The sequence below is a fragment of the Carassius gibelio genome, chromosome A23 (genome assembly GCF_023724105.1).
Source record: "Carassius gibelio isolate Cgi1373 ecotype wild population from Czech Republic chromosome A23, carGib1.2-hapl.c, whole genome shotgun sequence".
Classification (NCBI taxonomy): domain Eukaryota; kingdom Metazoa; phylum Chordata; class Actinopteri; order Cypriniformes; family Cyprinidae; genus Carassius; species Carassius gibelio.
The window spans coordinates 2,508,486-2,533,867 of record NC_068393.1 but is presented as its reverse complement, the minus strand read 5'-3'; the positions used below and the strand labels follow the sequence as shown (position 1 = coordinate 2,533,867).

The 25,382-nt window shown below is 36.8% G+C and overlaps 1 protein-coding gene across 1 annotated transcript; it reads right to left on the bottom strand.

Annotated features, from left to right (window-relative positions):
- Positions 1–19,801: 19,801 nt before the first annotated feature.
- LOC127944586 (uncharacterized protein K02A2.6) lies at positions 19,802–23,470 on the bottom strand. Its single transcript, XM_052540632.1, has one exon. It carries the CDS (start codon positions 23,188–23,190, stop codon positions 20,815–20,817), a length of 2,376 nt encoding a protein of 791 aa, XP_052396592.1. The 5' UTR covers positions 23,191–23,470; the 3' UTR covers positions 19,802–20,814.
- Between the last annotated feature and the right edge of the window lie 1,912 nt (positions 23,471–25,382).

Here is a 25,382-nt window from a genome sequence, read left to right as displayed (position 1 = left end):
TACTGTTCAACAACACTTATTTATGGTTTTACATGCTTCTGAATGGTTTACAAAGTCTTAAATATTTTTGTTACAGTAGTTTACAAAAAAAGTAGTTCAAAATAAATGATTGCAATTTAAAGTGATTTTCTAGTGAATTATTATACAACAACAGAAAATAAGATCAAATTTGGAGACCATGTGACTCCTTGGCACAAGATGATCTTTAAACACAGTGCGAAGGCACAAGATATTAAGATAAATTGGCAGCATAACGTTATGAAGCGTTGGCCTGAACAACCCCACAGATATATCTGAACACAATGAGAGGAGAAGCATTGTGACTCACAAGTCAAATGTTAAATAGAGCACAGTCTCTGGATCACATCAAGTCTCTGTAGATATAGCGCCCAGTCATTCAATGCTGATGTCAAAGGATTAATCAATCCATTCAGAACAGCGAGTTTTTGGTCTGATAAAGGACAGTAGATCTCTGGCACCACCACACCATCATCATCATCATCATCCTCTGTGTCACGGTTAACGGTTACCTCTTGAAAAAGATGCTCCACCATCTGAAAAAGAAAAAATTAGGTTGTTTTACAATGCTAACTCCACTGAACTCACAAAAGATAATCCTGAAATTTACTTCACATCATTCCAAACTCGTACCATAGGCCCTATTTATACCTAGCATTGAAATGAGACTGAGATCACTTTTACTGTAAGGGAAAGGGGACAGCATACTACCCTTACTATGACAAGGAGTAGCTAAGATGATGGTGCAAAAAGTGGAAAATAAAAAATAATTATATATTATAGTGTTTGTTTATTAATAGCTTAGAGCCATGCCAGCTATCCTGGCTATTATCATGAATAAAAATAAAAGATAAAAATTGATATGTACAGTATTGTTCAAAATAATAGCAGTACAATGTGACTAACCAGAATAATCAAGGTTTTTAAGTATATTTTTTATTGCTACGTGGCAAACAAGTTACCAGTAGGTTCAGTAGATTCTCAGAAAACAAACAAGACCCAGCATTCATGATATGCACGCTCTTAAGGCTGTGCAATTGGGCAATTAGTTGAAAGGGGTGTGTTCAAAAAAATAGCAGTGTCTACCTTTGACTGTACAAACTCAAAACTATTTTGTACAAACATTTTTTTTTTTTCTGGGATTTAGCAATCCTGTGAATCACTAAACTAATATTTAGTTGTATGACCACAGTTTTTTAAAACTGCTTGACATCTGTGTGGCATGGAGTCAACCAACTTGTGGCACCTCTCAGCTGTTATTCCACGCCATGATTCTTTAACAACATTCCACAATTCATTCACATTTCTTGGTTTTGCTTCAGAAACAGCATTTTTGATATCACCCCACAAGTTCTCAATTGGATTAAGGTCTGGAGATTGGGCTGGCCACTCCATAACATTAATTTTGTTGGTTTGGAACCAAGACTTTGCCCGTTTACTAGTGTGTTTTGGGTCATTGTCTTGTTGAAACAACCATTTCAAGGGCATGTCCTCTTCAGCATAGGGCAACATGACCTCTTCAAGTATTTTAACATATGCAAACTGATCCATGATCCCTGGTATGCGATAAATAGGCCCAACACCATAGTAGGAGAAACATGCCCATATCATGATGCTTGCACCTCCATGCTTCACTGTCTTCACTGTGTACTGTGGCTTGAATTCAGAGTTTGGGGGTCGTCTCACAAACTGCCTGTGGCCCTTGGACCCAAAAAGAACAATTTTACTCTCATCAGTCCACAAAATGTTCCTCCATTTCTCTTTAGGCCAGTTGATGTGTTCTTTGGCAAATTGTAACCTCTTCTGCACATGCCTTTTTTTTAACAGAGGGACTTTGCGGGGGATTCTTGAAAATAGATTAGCTTCACACAGACGTCTTCTAACTGTCACAGTACTTACAGGTAACTCCAGACTGTCTTTGATCATCCTGGAGGTGATCATTGGCTGAGCCTTTGCCATTCTGGTTATTCTTCTATCCATTTTGATGGTTGTCTTCCGTTTTCTTCCACGTCTCTCTGGTTTTGCTCTCCATTTTAAGGCATTGGAGATCATTTTAGCTGAACAGCCTATCATTTTTTGCACCTATTTATAGGTTTTCCCCTCTCTAATCAACTTTTTAATCAAAGTACGCTGTTCTTCTGAACAATGTCTTGAACGACCCATTTTCCTCAGCTTTCAAATGCATGTTCAACAAGTGTTGGCTTCATCCTTAAATAGGGGCCACCTGATTCACACCTGTTTCTTCACAAAATTGATGACCTCAGTGATTGAATGCCACACTGCTATTTTTTTGAACACACCCCTTTCAACTAATTCAACTAATTGCCCAATTGCACAGCCTTAAGAGCGTGCATATCATGAATGCTGGGTCTCATTTGTTTTCTGAGAATCTACTGAACCTACTGGTAACTTGTTTGCCACGTAGCAATAAAAAAATATACGAAAAACCTTGATTATTCTGGTTAGTCACATTGTACTGCTATTATTTTGAACAATACTGTACATTTATAATTAATATTATTTTTTGTACATTTATCCTTGATAAAAATTCAAAAATTTAATCTGGTCTTACATTAAAAATCTTTTCATAAGCGTCAACATAAAAAGTAGAGCTCATGCCATCACAGTCGGGTCACATTTAACGTTTGGCAAGAGAGGTATAAAGGAGGATCTTTACCTGTTGTTAGTAATGTCTGGATAGATTATTACTTCAGTGCATTACAGTGAACCAAACTTCAGATGTGCCACACAGTGGTTGACAGAACACATTAGTCCATGTAAGCATTTACACTACCCAGGTGGAAAAGACATAGTATTCAATGCATTCATAATATATTTAAAATACAAATAGTGTGATTATAATACATTTGTATTTCCAACATGCTTATTTAAAGTGAACTTAAAATATACTGAATAGCTTTTTAATATATTTCTAGAAACTATATTAGTATTACATTTGTAATAAATATATACTTTATTACACTTTTACGTAATATGCTAATGATAAGCATACTTTAAATATATTTTTTTAAAGTTTAATTGAAGTAGATTGGTAATAAATACATGCTTAATTGTATTTTGAATAAATACACTAGTAACTAACATACTTTAAATATATTTCTATAAAATGTACTATGAGTACATTGGAAATGATTATATATTTAATTACACTTTTAAGGAATATGCTGAATACAAACATTTTAATTATATTGCTTAAAACTGTATTAGAAATACATTGTTATAAATATATGTTTAATTATAATTTTAAGAAATATGCTAAACACATGTATACTTTAGTTTTAGTGTATTTACAGAAAACATACTTGTGTAACTAAAGTTGATTTATGTTTATTTTGTGTTTATAGCAAAACGATTAATATTTTAGTTGGTTATAAATACCTTTTTTATAACTATTGTATAGGCATACAATATATTTTTTATATTTATGTCATACAATGTGCTTCAGTCCTGGTTTTTTAAAATATTGTGAATTATATTTTTAACATTTTAATATATTTCAACAAATTCACAAATTGTTTTCTGTGGCAAAGCTTAAAAAATGCTAGTCCTAACATGAAGTGAATTAAACATGTATTGAAATGAATTTTAATATATTTCTCCAAGGGCTAGAATTATTGCCTACTGTAATTACAAATGTGCTCAGTTAAGCTTTTAAGAAATATAGCTAAATCTACCATGCTTTTTGCAAAACTGCATGCATATTTATTTCACACTTTATATTGTTTTATGTGTAACTGTTCATTTTTTTTATTTAAATATTTGCTATAATTATGATAAGCAATACAATTGAAATAACTAAGTAATGCACTTATTATCTGGGAGTGTTAAATCAACAATGTTTTGTTTATTTTTTGTAGTTTTTAAAAATAATTAATAACAATTAATTGCACTTTAACCCTCTGATGGTCCTCGTTTCCTGTCCCCACTCATGTTTTTTGGGGTCTCCAGAGACCCCAGACAATATCATTTAATTTTGTAAGAAGATACTAGTTTTTTTTTTTTTTTTTTTTTTTTTACAAATGTAATTTTACTCTGTTTGTTAATGTGTTTTTGGAGGATTTATGATATATTTTAAATTTCTATAAATAAATAAATATTTATTTAAATAGGCTTTTTACAAAAAAACAGCATTTGATGTAAAATTCACTTTATAAAAGACCCAGATTTCTAACTTTCATTCATGGGGATAACATGGATCATTTTAAATGATTTAAATAACATTTATACCCATTTTTTGGAAAATGCAGTTTTAAAATAAAAATGAAATCATTTTAACCACTAGATGGCTATAGAGCTCCACTATATGCTATTTGCTATTTGACTACCTGAAAGATATCTTTTCACAAGTTGGATTCAGTTGGATTCATATCTAAATATTATTAAATCACAATTTAGTATTTTTTTAGTATTTTTTTACTGAAAAAAAAAAAAACAGTTTTCAATAATGTTACATTACAATGCATTGCAGGCAGTAAGCATGGTAAACCGCATGACTTCTGTAGACGGGGTTGGAGCAGGTGTGTGTGTGTGTGTGTGTGCGTGCTAAATAGTTTTGTCTCATCCTGTCATCTCTCTCTCAATCTCTCTCCCTCTTTGGTGGTTCTGCATTTTGCATGATTTTTTAAAAATAATTATGAGAGCAGTTGTTTTATAACCTCACAAGTGTGTGTGTGTGTGTGTGTGTGCATTGTCGGTGTCAGTGTCACCACTTTATATTTGTGTTGGTTCTGCATTTTGGATGATTTTATTTGACAAATGATAAGAGAACAGTTTTTATAGTCTTCTATATTTTATAGTCTCTTATATATTCCTCTATATGTGTGTGTGTGTGTGTGTGTGTGTGTGTACGCGTGTTGTGAGCAATATAATTTAGCATTGTGGATGTTTTTTTGCATTGGTGGAAGTGTGCCACTTTATTTGTGCCATATCTGTCGAATTGTTCTGCGTTGTTTCTGAGTTTGATGATGAATTTAGTCTTATTTTGATCGCAAGACCATGAGTGTCACAAATTTTGTCACGCTAACATAAAAACAGATATTCCAATTTATTTATTTATTTTTTGTAGATCTAGAAAGTGTTGAGAGCCGTAGAAGGTTTCATACCATTTGGACAAAGGGAACATTTTTTTTAATTTGAGCAAAAGTCATTTCGGGTCAAAAAGACCCCGAAGACCATCTGATGGTTAAACACATATATATCAAATACTGTGCATTAATTAGTATGCACATTAATAATGAATGCACATTATTTGTGAAAAGTCTTTTTCCACAACACAAAGTTCCCTACAAACAAGTACAAATAATTTTCAAAGTAAATGATATCCACTGACGGCAGTTGCTTTAATATTTTATCTTTCAGTACTAGTGCAGTAATGACAATAGTCAGTTTGAACAATCCACTTATAACCTGAATGTGAACACCAGTACTTCCACACATCAATATAATAATACACATAGGCCTACTCTAAAACGACAACATTCTAAAGCTTAATTCTTACATTTTACCAAAGCTCATGAATAACAAAAAGGAATAAAAAAAAAAACAGTTTAGAAAGCATTTCATTTAAACTTCACTAATTAAAGTATTGAATTGCAATTCAACTGCGATAATTTCAGTCCCTTTCAATATTATTTGGCAGGGCTATGATATAAGTGTTGTCTTTCAACTCAGTCATTACACATTTTCTTTTTAAAGAACTGCACTGCATAAATAGTGTTTGACTCTTTTATCTCATGAATGAACTTGGAAGAAATCCTAAGGTCAGAATCCCTACAGAGGTGTCTTGCAGTCCTCCAAAGCTCCTTAACCAAAACACAGCTCATCTGTTCATTACAACCTTCAGATTTAAATGCCACAATGCTCAGAATCTTAATAATGTGCCATCAGTTAACTCTACTACAGAGTTGTTTCTTTTTTGCAGCCGTTTGTTAGTTTCTGTGTGATAAAGGACACCATCGATAATGAAACGTTCATAATACAAGCATTGCTGTACCCTGATATCAAAAAGATCCTGTATAGCAAGCATGTGCCGTACTGGAATGGTCACTGGATGAGGATTACCAAAAACCTAACCATCTCTGACACAATTGTGTTGATTTAGCTGTATTTTGCTCACTGTTTTGCATTTCATGGAACAGTTTTTTGACTGTCTTTGGCATTCCTCATGTACAGTATTGTTCAAAATAATAGCAGTACAATGTGACTAACCAGAATAATCAAGGTTTTTAGTATATTTTTTATTGCTACGTGGCAAACAAGTTACCAGTAGGTTCAGTAGATTCTCAGAAAACAAACAAGACCCAGCATTCATGATATGCACGCTCTTAAGGCTGTGCAATTGGGCAATTAGTTGAAAGGGGTGTGTTCAAAAAAATAGCAGTGTCTACCTTTGACTGTACAAACTCAAAACTATTTTGTACAAACATTTTTTTCTGGGATTTAGCAATCCTGTGAATCACTAAACTAATATTTAGTTGTATGACCACAGTTTTTTAAAACTGCTTGACATCTGTGTGGCATGGAGTCAACCAACTTGTGGCACCTCTCAGCTGTTATTCCACTCCATGATTCTTTAACAACATTCCACAATTCATTCACATTTCTTGGTTTTGCTTCAGAAACAGCATTTTTGATATCACCCCACAAGTTCTCAATTGGATTAAGGTCTGGAGATTGGGCTGGCCACTCCATAACATTAATTTTGTTGGTTTGGAACCAAGACTTTGCCCGTTTACTAGTGTGTTTTGGGTCATTGTCTTGTTGAAACAACCATTTCAAGGGCATGTCCTCTTCAGCATAGGGCAACATGACCTCTTCAAGTATTTTAACATATGCAAACTGATCCATGATCCCTGGTATGCGATAAATAGGCCCAACACCATAGTAGGAGAAACATGCCCATATCATGATGCTTGCACCTCCATGCTTCACTGTCTTCACTGTGTACTGTGGCTTGAATTCAGAGTTTGGGGGTCGTCTCACAAACTGCCTGTGGCCCTTGGACCCAAAAAGAACAATTTTACTCTCATCAGTCCACAAAATGTTCCTCCATTTCTCTTTAGGCCAGTTGATGTGTTCTTTGGCAAATTGTAACCTCTTCTGCACATGCCTTTTTTTTAACAGAGGGACTTTGCGGGGGATTCTTGAAAATAGATTAGCTTCACACAGACGTCTTCTAACTGTCACAGTACTTACAGGTAACTCCAGACTGTCTTTGATCATCCTGGAGGTGATCATTGGCTGAGCCTTTGCCATTCTGGTTATTCTTCTATCCATTTTGATGGTTGTCTTCCGTTTTCTTCCACGTCTCTCTGGTTTTGCTCTCCATTTTAAGGCATTGGAGATCATTTTAGCTGAACAGCCTATCATTTTTTGCACCTCTTTATAGGTTTTCCCTTCTCTAATCAACTTTTTAATCAAAGTACGCTGTTCTTCTGAACAATGTCTTGAACGACCCATTTTCCTCAGCTTTCAAATGCATGTTCAACAAGTGTTGGCTTCATCCTTAAATAGGGGCCACCTGATTCACACCTGTTTCTTCACAAAATTGATGACCTCAGTGATTGAATGCCACACTGCTATTTTTTTGAACACACCCCTTTCAACTAATTCAACTAATTGCCCAATTGCACAGCCTTAAGAGCGTGCATATCATGAATGCTGGGTCTCATTTGTTTTCTGAGAATCTACTGAACCTACTGGTAACTTGTTTGCCACGTAGCAATAAAAAAATATACGAAAAACCTTGATTATTCTGGTTAGTCACATTGTACTGCTATTATTTTGAACAATACTGTACTTGTCTGCTTTGTTAGTGAGGTCTCTCCACTTGAGGAATCTCTTGCCAATCTGTTGTTGGACATGTGTGGTTCCATTAAAGAACTTCAAGAGTGTGCCATTGAAAGATTCAAAAGAAAATGTGGATGTAGCCCACAGAGCTCCCCAGTTTCTCACACTTGCAGAAATGTGCGTCATCAAGTGCAAGGTAAATAACATATTTTCCGTGCCATACAATTTCTGAAATTCCATAACGAATTTCTTCAGTGTTTTTTCTGCATTGTCAATATCAACCATTTGTATCTTTTCTTGAAGCAAAGTATAAATGCCAAAAACAAGAAGGAAAAGATGGTTCCAGTATTTCTTAGAAAGAACACCACAAAGCACTGGTAACGCATAGAACAGAAGAAAAGATCTCTATTCTGAGGCCTTCCAATATTTGCTTTCTTTTACAGAACGTGGGACTCTAGTTAACTCTACTGGAGGCTGGATTGCTAGTAACTGCTTATCAATTTCTTCGGTTTTTGTGCCCATGTACCATGGTTTATCATGGTTAGTGGAATCCAGCCATAATGTCATTAGCTGCCGTGTTACTCCTAGGCAAACACTGTGCTGGTATTCAGGCACAAACCCATTGACCATCTGAAAGTTTGCTAGTTTCATTAAAGGAGATGGTCCTTTCACTCCCATTACAGGCTGCTTAGGAGTACCAGCCATAGCATGTTGAAAATGCTCAGATTCACATCTGAGAAGAGGTTCAGGACTTATAAAAGAGTATGAACCCCCACCTTTATGGTAGCAAAAGTCACAGCCATACAGTATATGCCATTAAACTGTTTCGTGTTTTTAATTTGTGGACGAGCAACTGAATCTGAACTACAGATCAGTGCATGCACTATAGATAAATGTTGCTGGCTCTGTGTGTCTGACCATTTAATTCCATTTTGCTCCAATTCTTGAAGCTCATCAACAAATGGAGTTAACAGAGTTGTCATATTGGGTTTCTTCTCTCCAAACCAAATGCATGGTATGCAGATATTATTTTTTCGTTCTTTTGGGTCAAGTTCAATATGATCTGACACTGAATTGGCCATAGCTGACAATTGGAGTTCTTGAAAACTGGGATACCATCACAGTTCCACAGTAAACTCACATCGTCTTGACTAATTTTACCACTCCTGATTAGTTTTTCATACTCTTTTCCTGAATGTATGTCATTAATAATGCCATTAGTTGACATTTTTCTTTCTAATGTATTCTTAGGATTTTCCAGAAAGTCCTTAATTTGGCTAGATAATTTCAAAACCAGAAAATACGAACCATTTTTCAAATGTGTCTGCATCAAACAACATGTGACATACAGAACATTGTGTCTGACCATTAACCTTACCTATATAGTTGGTGCATCCAGAACAGTACAAATGTGATTCATATTGTCCATACTGCCCATAAGCTTTATGAAATAGGTAAGAAGTAGTTGGTACTGATTCTGGGAAATGTTCATTAAACAAGAGGAGGAGGTCTTCAAGAGCTGTCCCTGTGAGGTTGTGTCTCAAAATGAAGGACATCAAAAGAAGTAGACTTTGTCCTCTGGAGATAGGTGCTCCTGGGTAAAGTAGTTCTTCTTCCTCTGATTTCTACAGGAAGAAAATAAATAAAAAATAATAGAATAAATTAATTATTAACTAAATAAACAAACAGGGCCTGGTTCCCCAAAAAAGTAGTTCTTAACCTATTCCTTAATCTCTCTCTTAACATTATGGCACGATACCCGACACGTTAGTACGCTAAGTATATGTTCTGTACAACGTGACATCATGACTTTGCGTAAACATACACGTCACTTTCAAAGCCGAGTGGCGTGTTATGTATATACATTTTGAGCTATTCATGTGTATGATGTGATTCCGCGTGTATGTCTGCGCCGTTAAAGCGAAATGGAGCGAAATGTATATCTATATAGGGGGAGCAATATATTTTTTTCTAGGATGGTAGGGGAAGAGTCATGAATGTTCTTAACCCCAGTGATGGTTAGGTTTAGGGACAGGATTGGGTCTGGGTCGCTCGAAAAGCCCATGGAGCTCAGCCATCAAGGTTAATGAGAACCGGAGTAGGGGGCGCCAACTCACTCTCATGCCCGAGAGGGTGAGGCCACGTTGGGCCTGGGTCGCTCGAAAAAGCCCCTGGAGCTCGTGAAAGTGAAGTGAAATTGAAAAGTGAAAGTCACGTGACATACAGCCAAGTGTGGTGACCCATACTCAGAATTCGTGCTCTGCATTTAACCCATCCAAAGTGCACACACACAGCAGTGAACACATACAAACCGTGAACACACACTTGGTATCAGGTGGTAATTAGCCTAGGCCAGTGGTTTTCAACCTGTGGGCCGCGGCCCCCTAGTGTGACGCGGTGGTAGTGCAGGTGGGCCGCCAATTACTATTAAAATAAATAATAATATTGTTAACATATGTAAAAATGTCTAAGTCATAACATAACATAATTTCACATATGTCATTAAATAACAAAAAATAACTATTAAACTGTAACTGTTGTTTTCTGTTCATTGCCAGTTCATTCTAGGTCTGTGCGATTAATTAAAATAGTCATAAAATCACGATTTGAGTGTGCACGATTAATAAATAGCTTTATAGCACAATTTTCAGCGGCCCCGACCTCCCGCAGTATGCTATCTGATCAATGCAACGCGCCTAGCACGAGAACAGAACAGACTGGGCATATGCCTACGTAACTCCAGGTTCACACACTGTCTGTGATGCGTCTTTTTTCCAAGCCCATGTTAACGGATCAGAGCGTTCACAAAATGATTAATATCTAGCACATGAGCATAGAGAGAGTTGTGAGTGCACAGGACGCAGTTTGAGTGAGAGGAGACAGGTTTAACGCTGGTTTTGTGACAGAGCAAAGGAAATCTGCGCGTGAGCAGAGAGATTCGTGCTCACGCATTATTTTAATGTGTTTTCGCATTACAATAAATTGCGTTCTGTACTGCATACACATACTGTTATGCACTGCAGACGGAGCACATGTGAACCTGTATAATGTATAACAAATCTATTTCAACACCTGAGGCACCGCTACAATTAATGAGCTCTTTGAACAATGCATGGCACAAAAAGAAAAAAATAAATCCCTGCACACAGGGTTTATTTATATTTTTGCCATAAGTCATTACATACATTTTGTTACACCTTTACTTAGTGATTATTTTGACTAATATCTGTTCTGGAAATATGTTTCAAATTCATCCTGAATGCTTTCATGACTTTAGTCAAAATCTTAATTAAAATCGAAATCGCAAAATTGATCAAAGAAATCGCAATAGTTTTTTTTTTTTTTTTTTCATATCGCACAGCCCTAGTTCATCCAATAAATGCAGTTAACAATCTAGCTTCTGAGTACTAAGTTATTAACCCAACAATAGCGGGGCCAGTTAAATTTTTATTGTTTTGCAGTGGGCCGCGCAAACATATGTGTTTGGTTGTGTGGGGCGCGAGTTGAAAAAGGTTATGAACCACTGGCCTAGGCTATTTCGTAATGGCCCACTGCCAGGCCCAATGATCTATCTCAAAGTTTTAGAGATAGACCATGCTCGACCTCTTTACCTCTTCTTTTTTTTTCTGAGAAAACTTGCCGAGAGATGAAAAACACCAATGCAAACACTGCTCGTGCAACGTGCTTTGACTCAGGGTCCTTGGAAGAGATAGTTAGAGCCAGCATGGAAATGCTACAATGCTAAATAACTTTGTGTTTGATATCATTATAAATGTCTTTTATTACATGGCTACTACTCATAGATGGCACACAAAGCCACTCTATAAATACTTTATGACAATACCTGTGATGGATTTGAGTTTGGTCCTTGATCCAGGTTAGGTATCTCTGGTTCTGGTTGCAAATCAGCATTGTGGTCATGGCGTCCCTCACAAACAGGCTTCTCTTGAATTTTCTGTTGAATATAGATGCATGTCTGAGTTTTTCAAGCAACAACTATTGTTGTGTTAAACAATTTAAATTAACACTTATAAAATACCGATATTAGTTCTATTATTGCTTCACAACAGCCTCCCTCAGCTTATGACTGTACTCTGCTTAAGAGTTAAGTGTCTGAATATATGAAAATATGAAAACAGTCTGAAGTAATTGCCCCAAGGGAATTAAAGCTCTAAACAAATAATAGATTAATAAAATTAACTAACAATAATTATTGAATTTACAAAGAAAAAGAAACATGTAAAACTTTCACAATTAAAAAAAAAAATTTGTAACAGACAACAAAGGCATGAAATATATAATATTTTCATTATATGATATGACAGTCCTGTCACATAAGCCATATGGTCACATATGCAAATTGTTAATGTGATAAATAAAAAATATTTACCTGAGAATTAATGTTTGCTTGATGATGAATACTCAAGAGACTGGCACAAGTTGGACTGGTTAGGCTGCCCTCTTCGATCAATATTGGTCACATTAATACACTGAAAAAAGATAAATGTAAATGTTCAGTCTGAATGATGGATGACTTCCTGATGGAAGTGCAAAGAACATGCAACGTGTAAATAATAAAATGTTTGGTATTAAGTCTGCGAAGTATGTTAAAAATAGAATGAATATATATATATATATATATATATATATGTTTATATATTCATTCAATTTTTTAGATACTTCGCAGACTTAATACCAAACATATTTTTTTATTTTATATAATAAACTGATGTTGACACAATATTTCATACTTACTCATTCAACTTTTTCCTGCACTTGGTCTTCCATTTTGTATCTCTTTGCTGGTCTTGGGCACGGAGAATAGTGGACACTGTCATTTCCCTTGGTTGCCTCATTGATTTCGCAATTAACCGAAAGCTAATAGTCAATAAGTTGACATAAAAATGTCAAAATTGTAATGAAAAAAAAACTTGTAAAAATAATGTTTTTTTTTTAATATGTAGAAAGAATAAAATGACATGAGGGTGAATAAATGATGACAATGAGGAATTACTAGCTTCACGTTAGATATCCCTTTATTGGTTTCTATATTATATAAATATATATATATATATATAGTTACAGATGTTTACAAGGACTTAGTTGTAAAGAGAGATGCTTTTAAGAGAAGTGAAGACATCTGGAAGACCACCATTCTGCAAGGGCAAAAACATCTGAGGCCGTTAAGGTTGTTGATAAACTAAACATACAAAATAATGGTGTTTAACAATGCAGAATCGCTTGTCTGCCTTTTTATGTTAATTACAATGTGTTGTTTTTAGAGTGCAAGTACATCTTAAAGTGCAGCTGCTGTTGCAATGGGAGACCAGCTGAAAAGAGACCTTCAGGATTTGAAAAGAAAAAAGCAGCTCCTGTAAGCTCCACTCCAATGTCAGATGACTCAGATAACACTGAAATTGACTTGTTTGAAAACATACCTAGACCATCAAGAAAGAGAGTAAGCAATGTTACTGTTCCAAATAAAATAATCTCAAATATTTTTTCCCTTCTGAATCTATTTCTAATTAAAGTAAAACATAGTGGCTCTAAATGTCAAGTTAACTTTGGATTCTTCAATCCTTATGGTTTAAAGGTGCTTTAAGCGATCTCACACCTTTTTTAGGCCAAACCATTTTCTTCCACCTACCACAAACATCTCCTCACTATCCGCTAGTTGCCTGTCCCCTGAACACACTGTAAAATGCTGTCTCTGCAGTTAGCCTAGTCTCCACAAACGACAGAAAAGATAACAATTAGAGCTACAAACAGAGTTTACCCGCAAGCACAAAACATAAAAGACTGTTCCAGCCAATAATCGACAAGAATGATGTGTGGTAGCCTCAGTTTTGTTTGATAATAATTCAAATAATACCAAGAACAGGCGCGCTCAACTCCCAAACCGTTTATAGGTGCGGGTTTAGAGAAGTAATAATTCAAACATCAACAAGAGGTTACGCCAACATCATAAAGTATGATATTTTTTTACTTTGAGCAATGATGGAGCTATAATTGCAGAGCAAAAAACATAAACGGCTCCTTGAAAAAAAATGAAATGTAATATTGTAGTAGTTATAAACAAAGGTTTATTTTACTTCAGCTTATCATTTAATCAGAACTAAGACTCTTCTTAGGAGCATATAAGACAAAAACAGCTCCTTGATTAAATGTAATATTGTAGTAGGCCTAGTTATAAACCAAGGTTTAATACTTGACATTAACATTTGAGGGCAGCGATTTTATTCATAATGTCAAAATAAAACCTATGTTATGTTACTTGAAAGCATTATAGCCTACTATTCCTGCCAAACTTCCATGGTTACAGTTAGTGTTACTATAGTAAATTTGTTGCTGATCTGTGGACACTGGATAGTTGATCATTTATGGCACAATGTTTCTTCCTGGTTTCCACGTCAGCACTGTTTGATCCGTTAATAACAGAGAAATGTGAATGTTTCTCAATAGATCTTGCAGCAAAGTTATTACTTCATCAGCCACACAATAGACGAAATAGACGAAATGACTGACAACATGGGCACTATTTTCTCTAATACATTAGAAACTGTTGTCCCCATCAAATTGAAAAAGGTTAGAGAAAAACGTACTGTGCCATGGTATAACAGTAATACTCACTCTCTCAAGAAAGTAACTCGTAGTCTTGAACACAAATGGAGAAAAACTAACTTGGAAGTTTTTAGAATTGCATGGAAAAACAGTATGTCCAGCTATAGACAGGCTCTAAAAACTGCTAGAGCAGAGCATATACACAAACTCATAGAAAATAACCAAAACAATCCAAGGTTTTTATTTAGCACAGTGGCTAAATTAACAAATTACCAGACGCCACCTGATTCAAATATTCCACCAACGTTAAATAGTAATGACTTTATGAATTTCTTCACTGATGAAATAGATAACATCAGAAATACAATAGCGAATGTAGATTCTACAGCATCTAACACTTCAGTTTCCTCCATCGCACCCAAAGATAAACTGCAGTGCTTTACAACCATAGGACAGGAAGAGCTAAATAAACTTATCACTGTATCTAAACCAACAACATGTTTATTAGATCCTGTACCCACTAAATTACTGAAAGAGCTGTTACCTGTAGCCGAAGAACCGCTTCTCAATATCAACTCGTCGTTATCTTTAGGTCACGACCCAAAACCATTCAAGCTGGCGGTTATCAAGCCTCTTATTAAGAAACCAAAACTAGATCCTAGTGTACTGGCAAATTATAGGCCTATTTCAAATCTTCCATTTATGTCAAATTTTTTTTGAAAAAGTTGTGTCTGCTCAATTGAGCACTTCCTGCACAAAAATGATCTGTATGAAGAATTTCAGTCAGGTTTCAGGCCCCACCATAGCACAGAAACTGCACTTGTTAAAATTACAAATGACCTGCTCCTTGCGTCAGATCAAGGCTGCATCTCATTTCTAGTCTTACTTGATCTTAGTGCTGCGTTCGACACCATAGATCATGACATACTCATAGATCGATTACAAAACTATACAGGTATTCAAGGGCAAGCTCTAAGATGGTTTAGATCCTACCTGTCCGATCGCTACCATTTTGTTTACTTAAATGGGGAGTCATCTCATTTATCATCAGTAAAATATGGAGTGCCACAAGGATCCGTCCTAGGTCCCCTTCTATTTTCAATATACATGTTGCCCCTTGGTAATATTATTAGAAAATACGTAATTAGCTTCCACTGTTATGCTGATGATACTCAGCTATATATCTCAACGAGACCAGATGAAACTTCCCAATTATCTAAGCTAACAGAGTGTGTTAAAAATGTAAAAGATTGGATGACACACAATTTTCTCCAATTAAATTAGGATAAGAGAGATATTAATTATTGGACCAAAAAACACTACACAGAATCTTGTAGATTACAATCTGCAACTAGACGGATGTACTGTTACTTCCTCTACAGTCAGAAATCTGGGTGTTATATTAGACAGCAATTTGTCTTTTGAAAATCATATTTCCAATGTTACAAAAACTGCATTCTTCCATCTTAGAAACATTGCCAAGCTACGAAACATGTTATCTGTTTCTGATGCAGAAAAGCTAGTTCATGCATTCATGACCTCTAGACTGGACTATTGTAATGCACTTCTAGGTGGTTGTCCTGCTTCTTCAATAAACAAGCTACAGGTAGTCCAAAATGCAGCAGCTAGAGTCCTTACCAGGTCAAGAAAATATGATCATATTACCCCAATTTTACAGTCTCTGCACTGGCTACCTATTAAGTTCCGTATCAGTTACAAATTATCATTACTTACCTATAAGACCCTAAATGGTTTAGCTCCTGCGTACCTAACTAGCCTTCTACCACGCTACAACCCATCACGCACCCTAAGGTCACAAAACACTGGACTTTTGGTAGTTCCTAGGATAGCAAAGTCCACTAAAGGAGGTAGAGCTTTCTCACATTTGGCTCCCAAACTCTGGAATAGCCTTCCTGATAATGTGTGGGGTTCAGACACACTCTCTCTGTTTAAATCTAGATTAAAAATGCTTCTCTTTCGCCAAGCATTCGAATAATGTATCTCTTAAATTGTGAGTGCAGTTGCATCTGATCAAATGTGCATTTTTATTCATTAGCTTGGGTTAAACTAATTTTACTTTGTTGGATCAGCAGCTATGCTAATGATGTCTCTATGTGTTTCTCTGTTTCTGCTGGGATCTTCATCCCGTGGTAACTAGGATTTACACAAGCTCCAGTCTGGATCCAGAACACCTGAGAAGAGATGATGCTGACCCTCAGAGGACCCCAGATGATGCTAATCCTGAATCAACAACAGAACTAACAATTATTGCCACATGTGTGACCGCATCATATAATAATTATTAATTAATAATATTATTAATGTTCATCGTCTGGCTGACTACGTCTTGTATAAATTATTTTTTTTCTTTCTAAAAATCCTGTCAAATGCACACAAAATGACAGTCACCACCCTAAGCTACTACTAAATATTGTAGAAACATAATTTTCTGTAAAGTTGCTTTGTAACGATTTGTATTGTAAAAAGCGCTATACGAATAAACTTTAATTGAATTGAATTGAACAATAGAGTAGATTAGTTTCATTCCGCTTACATTACTGTTGGGCAATGTTGTGGTCGCGTCAGCATCACATTATGCATGCGTTTGCGACGCGCCTATATTTAATATAACAAAATGTTGGTCGGCAGGAAAAATGGTCCAACGAACCATTCAATACAAATATGCATATCATTACACCCCTATTCCAGTTGTGTGTATATATATATATATATATACAACTTGAATTGTGAAAGTGACGTGACATTCAGCCAAGTATGGTGACCCAATCTCAGAATTCATGCTCTGCATTTAACCCATCCGAAGTGTGTGTGTGTGTGTGCATGCACGCACACACGCACGCACTCGGAGCAGTGTTCATCATTTATGCTGCGGGGAGCAGTTGGGGGTTCGATGCCTTGCTCAAGAGCATCTAAGTCGTGGTATTGAAGGTGGAGAGAGAACTGTAGCACTCCCTCCACCCACAATTCCATCCGGCCCGAGACTAGAACTCACAACCCTTCGATTGGGAGTCCAACCCTCTAACCATTAGTCCACGACTTCCATTGTTGTTCATTGTTGTTCATTGTTGTTGACTGTATGTAAAAATAAAATAAAAAAGATTTATTTTCTATAGAATAGACACTTGCCAATGCTTACAATATGGAAGTCATTAGCAAAATTGACATAAAGGGACATTCTATAGGAATTTCTCCCATCTAGCGGCGAAACTGTATTATGCCTTCAAACAAATAGTGCGTGTTGCAACTACGGTAGCCATTATGTACTAAAAAGCTATGACAGGATGTCTTCTAGCACTTCATTGAGTTTTCCTTCGGGTGAACAGGTTTGTTTTTTTAAACAATCTGCAACTTGTCACAACGGACAAACTAATTTTATAGTATGAATTACTGTGGAAAAACATTGACTTGTTTAGAAGAAATTAGGAAAGTTCAGCATCTCTTTTTAAAGCTTTCAATTTTAGATAATAAAATACTTAAAAAAACTACACAATATTTTTAGCTGAAGCTAATATGAGGCCTCAGGTAGGTGTCTGTGTTCAATCAGTTAAAGGAAGCATGGAGAGTAAAAGTCATCACGGTGATTTTATTAACAGCTATGGCCAAGTATTGCTTTAAGACAGACTGAAAACCAGAAGAAGAAAAAAATAGATGAAGCTTATGAAGCTTTTATAAACATGACTGTTATACATTTATATATTCAGCTTTTTTACATTTAATCAAGTCGTATCATCAAGTGTACCAGCTGCCACCAACTTGTAATTTTCAATAGAATTTTCTGTCTTTATTAATATTGAATAATTTCTCTAATAATAACATGGAAGTTACAGTAATGCTTCATTACAAAATATATGTCAGCATTTAAAAAAGAGACCAAGTACACATGAAGAACCTAAACTAGTGTTTGTTCTGCCCTTACTTTGTATAACATGCAACTTAATTTTGTCTTGTAGAGCTTCCAGGGATAGTAGCATCTCTCAGAGAGGTCCTAGAGTCCATGAAAAGAGGCTCAGTCAGCTCAAGCCCAAATTCAACAGAGATGTGTCTTCCTGAAACCTCAGAAATGGTAAAATTCTTTATGATATAGAAAAGTGGTTTTTGTATCGTTTTATCTGTCTTTTTGTGCATGAACACTTCAGTAAGTGATCTGAATCAAGTAAAAGATTAATAGCTTTTTATTTGAATTATAAAGGAATATATTGATGTTTTGTTTGTTTATTTTTTAGATTTCCCTTGGTGATTCTGATGTGAAAGTCCCTAAAAGAGTCTATGACAGACTGAACAAGTTACGAGCTTCTCTTTTTACTCAAGATTTGGCCACTGTACTTTTTGGAAGATAGATTTTAGCCAGATGCACACTTACTGGTAAACCCGGGACTCAATCAAAAGACCAGTTGGAACCTCACAAGGTGCAAGCCCTCATCTGTATGTGTTTCTGTACATCATCAATTTTATTTGCTCTTGTAATCAAAAGTGGACTGACAAAAACAAATATTAATGCTAATATTAAATATTGGCATTTGTTATGCATCATAATTATTATACTTGTTGAATGGCTATACTGTTTCAGTTAATCAGTTAAATTGCCTCTTTATTCCCTATGATACAGTAACATAACATGTAGACTTAACTGTTGTTCAGCCGGACTTAATGTTTGTTCTATTTGAACTCCTTATTTGCATTATATTAACATTTTATATTGAATGTCTACTTTTAAAATATATGAACTAAACATTACATGCCATATTAAAAAAGATTGTCTAGGTTACGACTGGGAACAGGGAATGAGGGAAAAGCTATAAAATCACGGCAATTGAATTTGGCGACAACGGAAAACACTGTCAGTGCGACCCATAAGTATGAAAGGGACGCCTATACACGGTGCAGTTCCCTTTCGAAAGGGAGCAGTTACATGTTAACAGATGTTAATTTTGCTTTAATATTTAAAATAATAATAATAAACTTTTACCCTTTTCATAGATGTGATCAAAGAGTTTCCGACCACGACAGTGTCTGAGGTGCGAGCCTTGATCAGAAGAAAGTGCAACAATAACTTAAATTCACTTTAAAAAGATAAAGGACATTTTGCAGCAATTGTACATCACTTTGTTTGTCTTAAGTAAGTTTTTTTTTGGTTCTGTTCATTACAGATGTATTTTATGTTGTTTTCATATGTGGTTGTACTAATGTAGTTCATTAAAGTTTACTATCTTTCAAAGAGTATTTGTGTTTTATACAAATATATATTTTTAACTGTACTTTTAATATATTAAAATAAATTAATTTCATAATGAATGGTTTTGCAAAAAATATATTTTGAATGTACTAATAGTGGGTCTTATGTGGGTCTACTAATACATTATTAATAAGCTGATATCATATTTAAAATATACTGGGAACTGTAGTGTTTGTCTAACACAAATTAGAGTCGAGACAATGACGGCAAGTCTTCCTTTCTTTTTACTGTGCAGTATCAGAATGAACAACTTTGTGAACACTTGTTTCTTTCTTCTCTTTATGAACAATTGACTGGCCAACCAAAATATAACCCTGAGTTAATCTAGAGTGGCAAGCAGTGCTTATTCCTGAGTTCACATTCTACTCAATACACTACACTTCCTCCCCCCCTAGATAAGAAAATCTTAACAAACAATAGTTCTCTTTTAACAAAAACTTTTTTTTTTTTCAAAAGGAACAAACTTATACTACTGTATGACTATAATGTCCACTCCAGGTTCCTTATTATAAATCCAGACGGTTTGGTGGTTTCCGGACACGGGTAGGGTAACGTTTCTCTTCACAAGTTGGAGTTAGTGCTTGTGGCACGTCACTGGAAGATACAGTGCCATCTTGAAGTGCTGTTGTATCACTTCCACTGGAAACAGTATCAGTAGTGGTGAATGGAACACTCGAAGGAACACTTTCCAGAGAAACATTGGATCTTCTCAACTGATCAATGTGTCATCTCCAGATAGTGTCTGGTGCAATCTCAACTGTATATGAGAGTGGTCCTGTTCTTTCTTTGACCTTTGCAGGTGTCCATTTGTGATCTCCTCTGTAGTTCCTAGCAAGCACACACTCTCCAATTTCCAACTCTCTTGTTTTTTCCCCTCCTTGTGATTGCTTTATCTGTCTGTCATGTATGGTCCTCCTCAGATTAGGTTTCAACAAATCCAGCCTTGAACGTAAGGGTCTACCAAGGAACAACATGGCAGGTGTTCGATTTGTGGTGGCATGAGTTGCATTTCGATATGCAAACAAGAAATTGTGTAGCTTCTGGTTCAGTGTGATCTTTTCACATGTCATGGCCCGTAGTGCATTCTTCAAGCTCTGCACTAATCTCTCAGCTAAGCCATTTGTAGCTGGGTGGTAGGGCGCTGAGGTCACATGTTTGATTCCATTGTTCTTTCAGAAGATCTGGAACTCTTCAGATATAAACTGGGGACCATTGTCACTCACCAGCTGTTCTGGTACACCAGTCCTTGCAAAAAGCTCTCTCAGAACAGTCACAGTTTGACCAGAGGTTGTGGAGGTCATACTGAACACTTCTGGCCACTTTGAACATGCATCGACCACAACCAAGAATGTGGTGCCCATGAAAGGACCCGCAAAGTCAACATGAATCCTTTGCCATGGTAATGCAGGCCACTCCCAAGGATGTAGTGGTGCAGTCTTCGGCATCTTTTGCACATGTTGACATCCTGTACAATGCATAGCGAGCTGCTCGATCTGCTGGTCTATTCCAGGCCACCATACGAAACTCCTAGCAAGTGACTTCATCTTTACCACTCCTAGATGCCCAACATGCAGCTCCTCCAACACTTGAGTTCGCAACTTAGGAGGTACAACAACTCTTAATCCCCACATGATGCAACCACCATCCAAAGTCAGTTCATCACGGCGCTGATAAAAGTGTGTGAAACGAATTTTCTGCTCTGCATTCCAGCCAGACTGTACAGCTGAATATACCTGAGACAATCCAGGATCTCTCCTGGTTTCTCTCCGAATCATTTCGTCAGTAACAGGAGAACTCTCAAGCTGAGCAATTGTAAAAACGTCCAAAGGTGTGCTTATGTTCTCTGTCTTTGAATCACACCCATCCAATGGTAGACGTGATAGTCCATCAGCATTAGCGTGTCTGTGTGTTCTTTTGAATTCAATCTGGTATCTATGTCCTCCAAGAAACAATGCCCACCTTTGCATCCGTGCTGCTGCTGTCAGTGGAACCCCTTTCTGAGGACTGAAGATGGAAACCAACGGCTGATGGTCTGTAACCAAGGTAAAGTTGTTTCCATACAGATATTGATTGAATCGTTTTACACCCCATACCAGGCTCAAAGCTTCCCTATCAATCTGCGCATAGTTCTTCTCTGCCGCACTGAGGGAGCGTGATGCGAAAGCTATGGGGCGCTCCGTTCCATCACCCATCACATGCGATAGCACCGCCCCAATGCCGTATGGTGAGGCGTCGCATGCCAACTTTAGTGGCTTGCCTGGGTCATAGTGAGTCAGAACTGTATCTGACATCACTAGTTTCTTTGCTTCCTGAAAAGCTTGCCTACATTGCTTTGTCCACATCCATTTCTTTCCTGTTTGCAACAGGGCATTTAGAGGATGGAGAACAGTCGCCAGATTTGGCAAAAACCTGTTGTAGTAATTGACAAATCCAAGGAAAGACCTCAATTGTGAGACATCTTGCGGTTCTGGAGCCTCTGCAACAGCTCTTAGCTTGTCTTGACACTTGTGCAGACCATTCACATCAATTTTGTGTCCACAATACGTGATGGTTTTCTTGAAAAATTCACACTTGTCCCGTCTTGCATGCAGTCCATACTCTTCCAATTTCTTTAAAACCCGAGCTAAATTCTCCAAGTGACTACTTTCACTATCACCTGTGACAATGATGTCATCGAGGTAGCATTGGGTACCAGGACAACCCTGAAGTACCTGATCCATAGCTCTTTGCCACAAAGCCGGTGCTGAGGCGACGCCAAAAACAAGCCTGTTATAGCGATACAAGCCCTTGAGAGTATTTATAGTCAAGAACACTTTTGAGTCCTCCTCCATTTCCATCTGTAAATATGCTTCCGCCAAGTCTATTTTACTGAAGAGCTGTCCACCTGCAAGTGTAGCAAAAATATCCTCTATTCTTGGTAGTGGATATTGTTCTACCTGCAGTTCAGGGTTGATTGAGACCTTAAAATCCCCGCAAAGTCTAACAGTTCCATCTTTCTTGGCAACAGGAACAACTGGAGTTGCCCAGGGACTCCAGTCAACCTTTGAAAGTATTCCTTCAGCTTCCAACCGATCCAGCTCATTTTCCACTTTCTGGCGAATAGCATAGGGAACAGGCCGTGCCTTGTGAAACTTGGGAACTGCATTCTCATTCAGGGTTATCTTTCCTTTTATATGCTTCAGAGTTCCTATTCCAGACTGAAACACAGCTACAGCCCCATCCAGCACTTTTTCCAGTTTCAATTGAGTGCACGTCGATGTAGGAACTGTGATTTGCAGACTTTTTATGGATTTCCAGTCCAGCTGCAATTTCCTCAACCAGTCACGTCCCCAAAGTGCTGGTCCCTCTGTACGTACTATGTACAGATCTAATTCACTCTGTTGATCATTGTACTTCACAGTCACGGGCATCACCCCTAGAGGGATTATGGGCTCACCAGTATATGTTTTCAGATTAACAGGCGATGGCTTTAATTTAGTCGTTTTGAAATATTTTTCAAACTCGTACTGTGACATTACTGATACAGCGGAGCCTGTATCCAGTTCCATCCTGATTTTCTGTCCATTCACTTGAGGTGTAAGCCAGATTGCTTGTTTTAAGTCACTTTTCAGACTGTAGATTTCTAAATTGGCCAACCCTGTGTCACTTTCTTCATCTGAGTTTTGGGCGACAATATGGACATTCCTACTTTTCTTTTGCTGAACCTTGTACTGTCTCTCTTTCTCAATATATGGTACATCCGACCGACATGCTCTTTGTATGTGTCCAACTTTGTTGCATTTTCTGCAAATTTCAGTTTTAAATCTGCACTGATTTGCTTTGTGTCCACCCCTGTCACAACAGTAACACAGTTCAACTTTTTGCATTATTCTTTTAGGTTTAACTGCAGTGGTCACCTTGTTTACAGACATTTTTACTCCTGATCTCAGCTCTACGGCGTCTCTGGCAGCCGTTTCCATGGCGACAGCAATTTCAACTGCATGTTTAAATGTTAGATCTGCCTCCGTGAGCAATCTCTTCTGTATACTCTCCTGTGAAATGCCACAGACTAGACGATCTCTCAGCGCGTCATTTAATCCATCCCCAAACTGACAGTGTTCTGACAATTTCTTTAATTCAGCTACATAAACAGCGATTGACTCTCCGTCATTCTGATTCCGTTTATGAAATCTGAACCGTTCTGCAATGAGCAGCGGTTTTGGCGCTAGATGCTCTTGCAATGTCTTCACAATGTTGTCGAAACTAAGATCAGCAGGCTTATTGGGAGCAGTGAGGCTTCTCAGCAAAGCATAAGCTTTCCCTCCTATCGCACTCAACAGCACTGACACCCGTTTTTCATCATCAATGTCATTAGCTTTGAAATACTGCTCGATTCGTTCACAGTACAAAGTCCAATCATCCGTGGCACTTTCAAATGGATCAATCTTTCCGATATATCCTGCCATCTTTCTTCATTTACTTACTATTTTGCGCTGAATCTATCCCTCCCCTGCTGAAAAAAACAATAGAAACCATTACAGAATTTGTAATGGTTTTAATGGTTCTTATTGGAATTCTAATGGTTTTAATGGACACTGTAATGGTCTCTGTGGGTCTCTATTGGTAATTTGCTTTCTTCTATTGGTGGCGTGTATTGTCTATTGGATACCATTAAGGACCAATAGAACACCTTTAGAAACTTCTAGTGGTATCTACTGGACACCAGTAGAAACCATTATGACTCCAATAAATTTAGTGGTTTCTTTGGAAAACTGTAATGGTCTTAGTGGGTAGGCTACTGCTGAAAAAAAATGAACACACAAACAATAGAAACTATTACAAAATTTGTAATGGTTTTAATGGTTATAATGGGAATTATGTTGGTTGTAATGGTCACAGTAATGGTCCCTGTGGGTCTCTATTGGTAAATTGCTTTTTTCTATTGGTGGTATGTATTGTCTTGGATTGCCACCATACGTCATTTGGAAAGGTTATTTTTAATTCATTTAATTTTTTTTTTTTTTTTTTTTTAAATCAACTCGACTCCTCATGGCCTTCAAAATTGACTTGAAAAGTTGGTCTTTGTTTTGTCTGTCGGATTTGGTCCAAATTTAGCCCAAAAATAGATGTGAAATAACAGTGAAATTCTGCGTGACTTGACACGTGCTGTAATGTGCGCGCGCGCAGAACTGGAGCGGAGGACGTCACCATGGAAACGAGGCGGCAGCCCAACCGTCAAGCAGCTCATCGCTGACACTCAATGTGGTTTCACTTTTTTTTTAGGTAAGTTTAGTCTATTAAATTACACAAATAGTACATTAAAGTGTTCCTGACACTTTATTTCATGTAAATTATACGCTTTCGTTTAATATTTACTTTATAGAAATGGTTTAGCGTCGTCAGAAAAAGTCCGTTAGCATCTCAAAGGTAAGGCTAAATACAAGAGGTAACGATAGACATTAGCTCTTGTTTATTAAGCTTGGGCTTTTAATGTCATCTTGTGTGTAGATGAGCTCGCTCTCTCTCTCTCTCTCTCTCTCTCTCTCTCTCTCTCTCTCTCCATATATATCAATGGATGAATGGAAGTAACTTAACCGAATTAATTTAACCCTAAAAGTATCCACTGTTTAATCCTAAAATGTGCACTAACGTAACCGGATAACGTTACATCACTTACATAGAGCGTGAAAATGGACTGAAACCTTCAGGTTTTGATCTTTCATGGTAAACACATAAATACAAACTTGTTCTGTGATTTCAG

Bases quoted from the DNA above. Each gene is read 5' to 3' on its own strand.
- LOC127944586 (XM_052540632.1), bottom strand. From the start codon at position 23,190: ATGGAACTGGATACAGGCTCCGCTGTATCAGTAATGTCACAGTACGAG.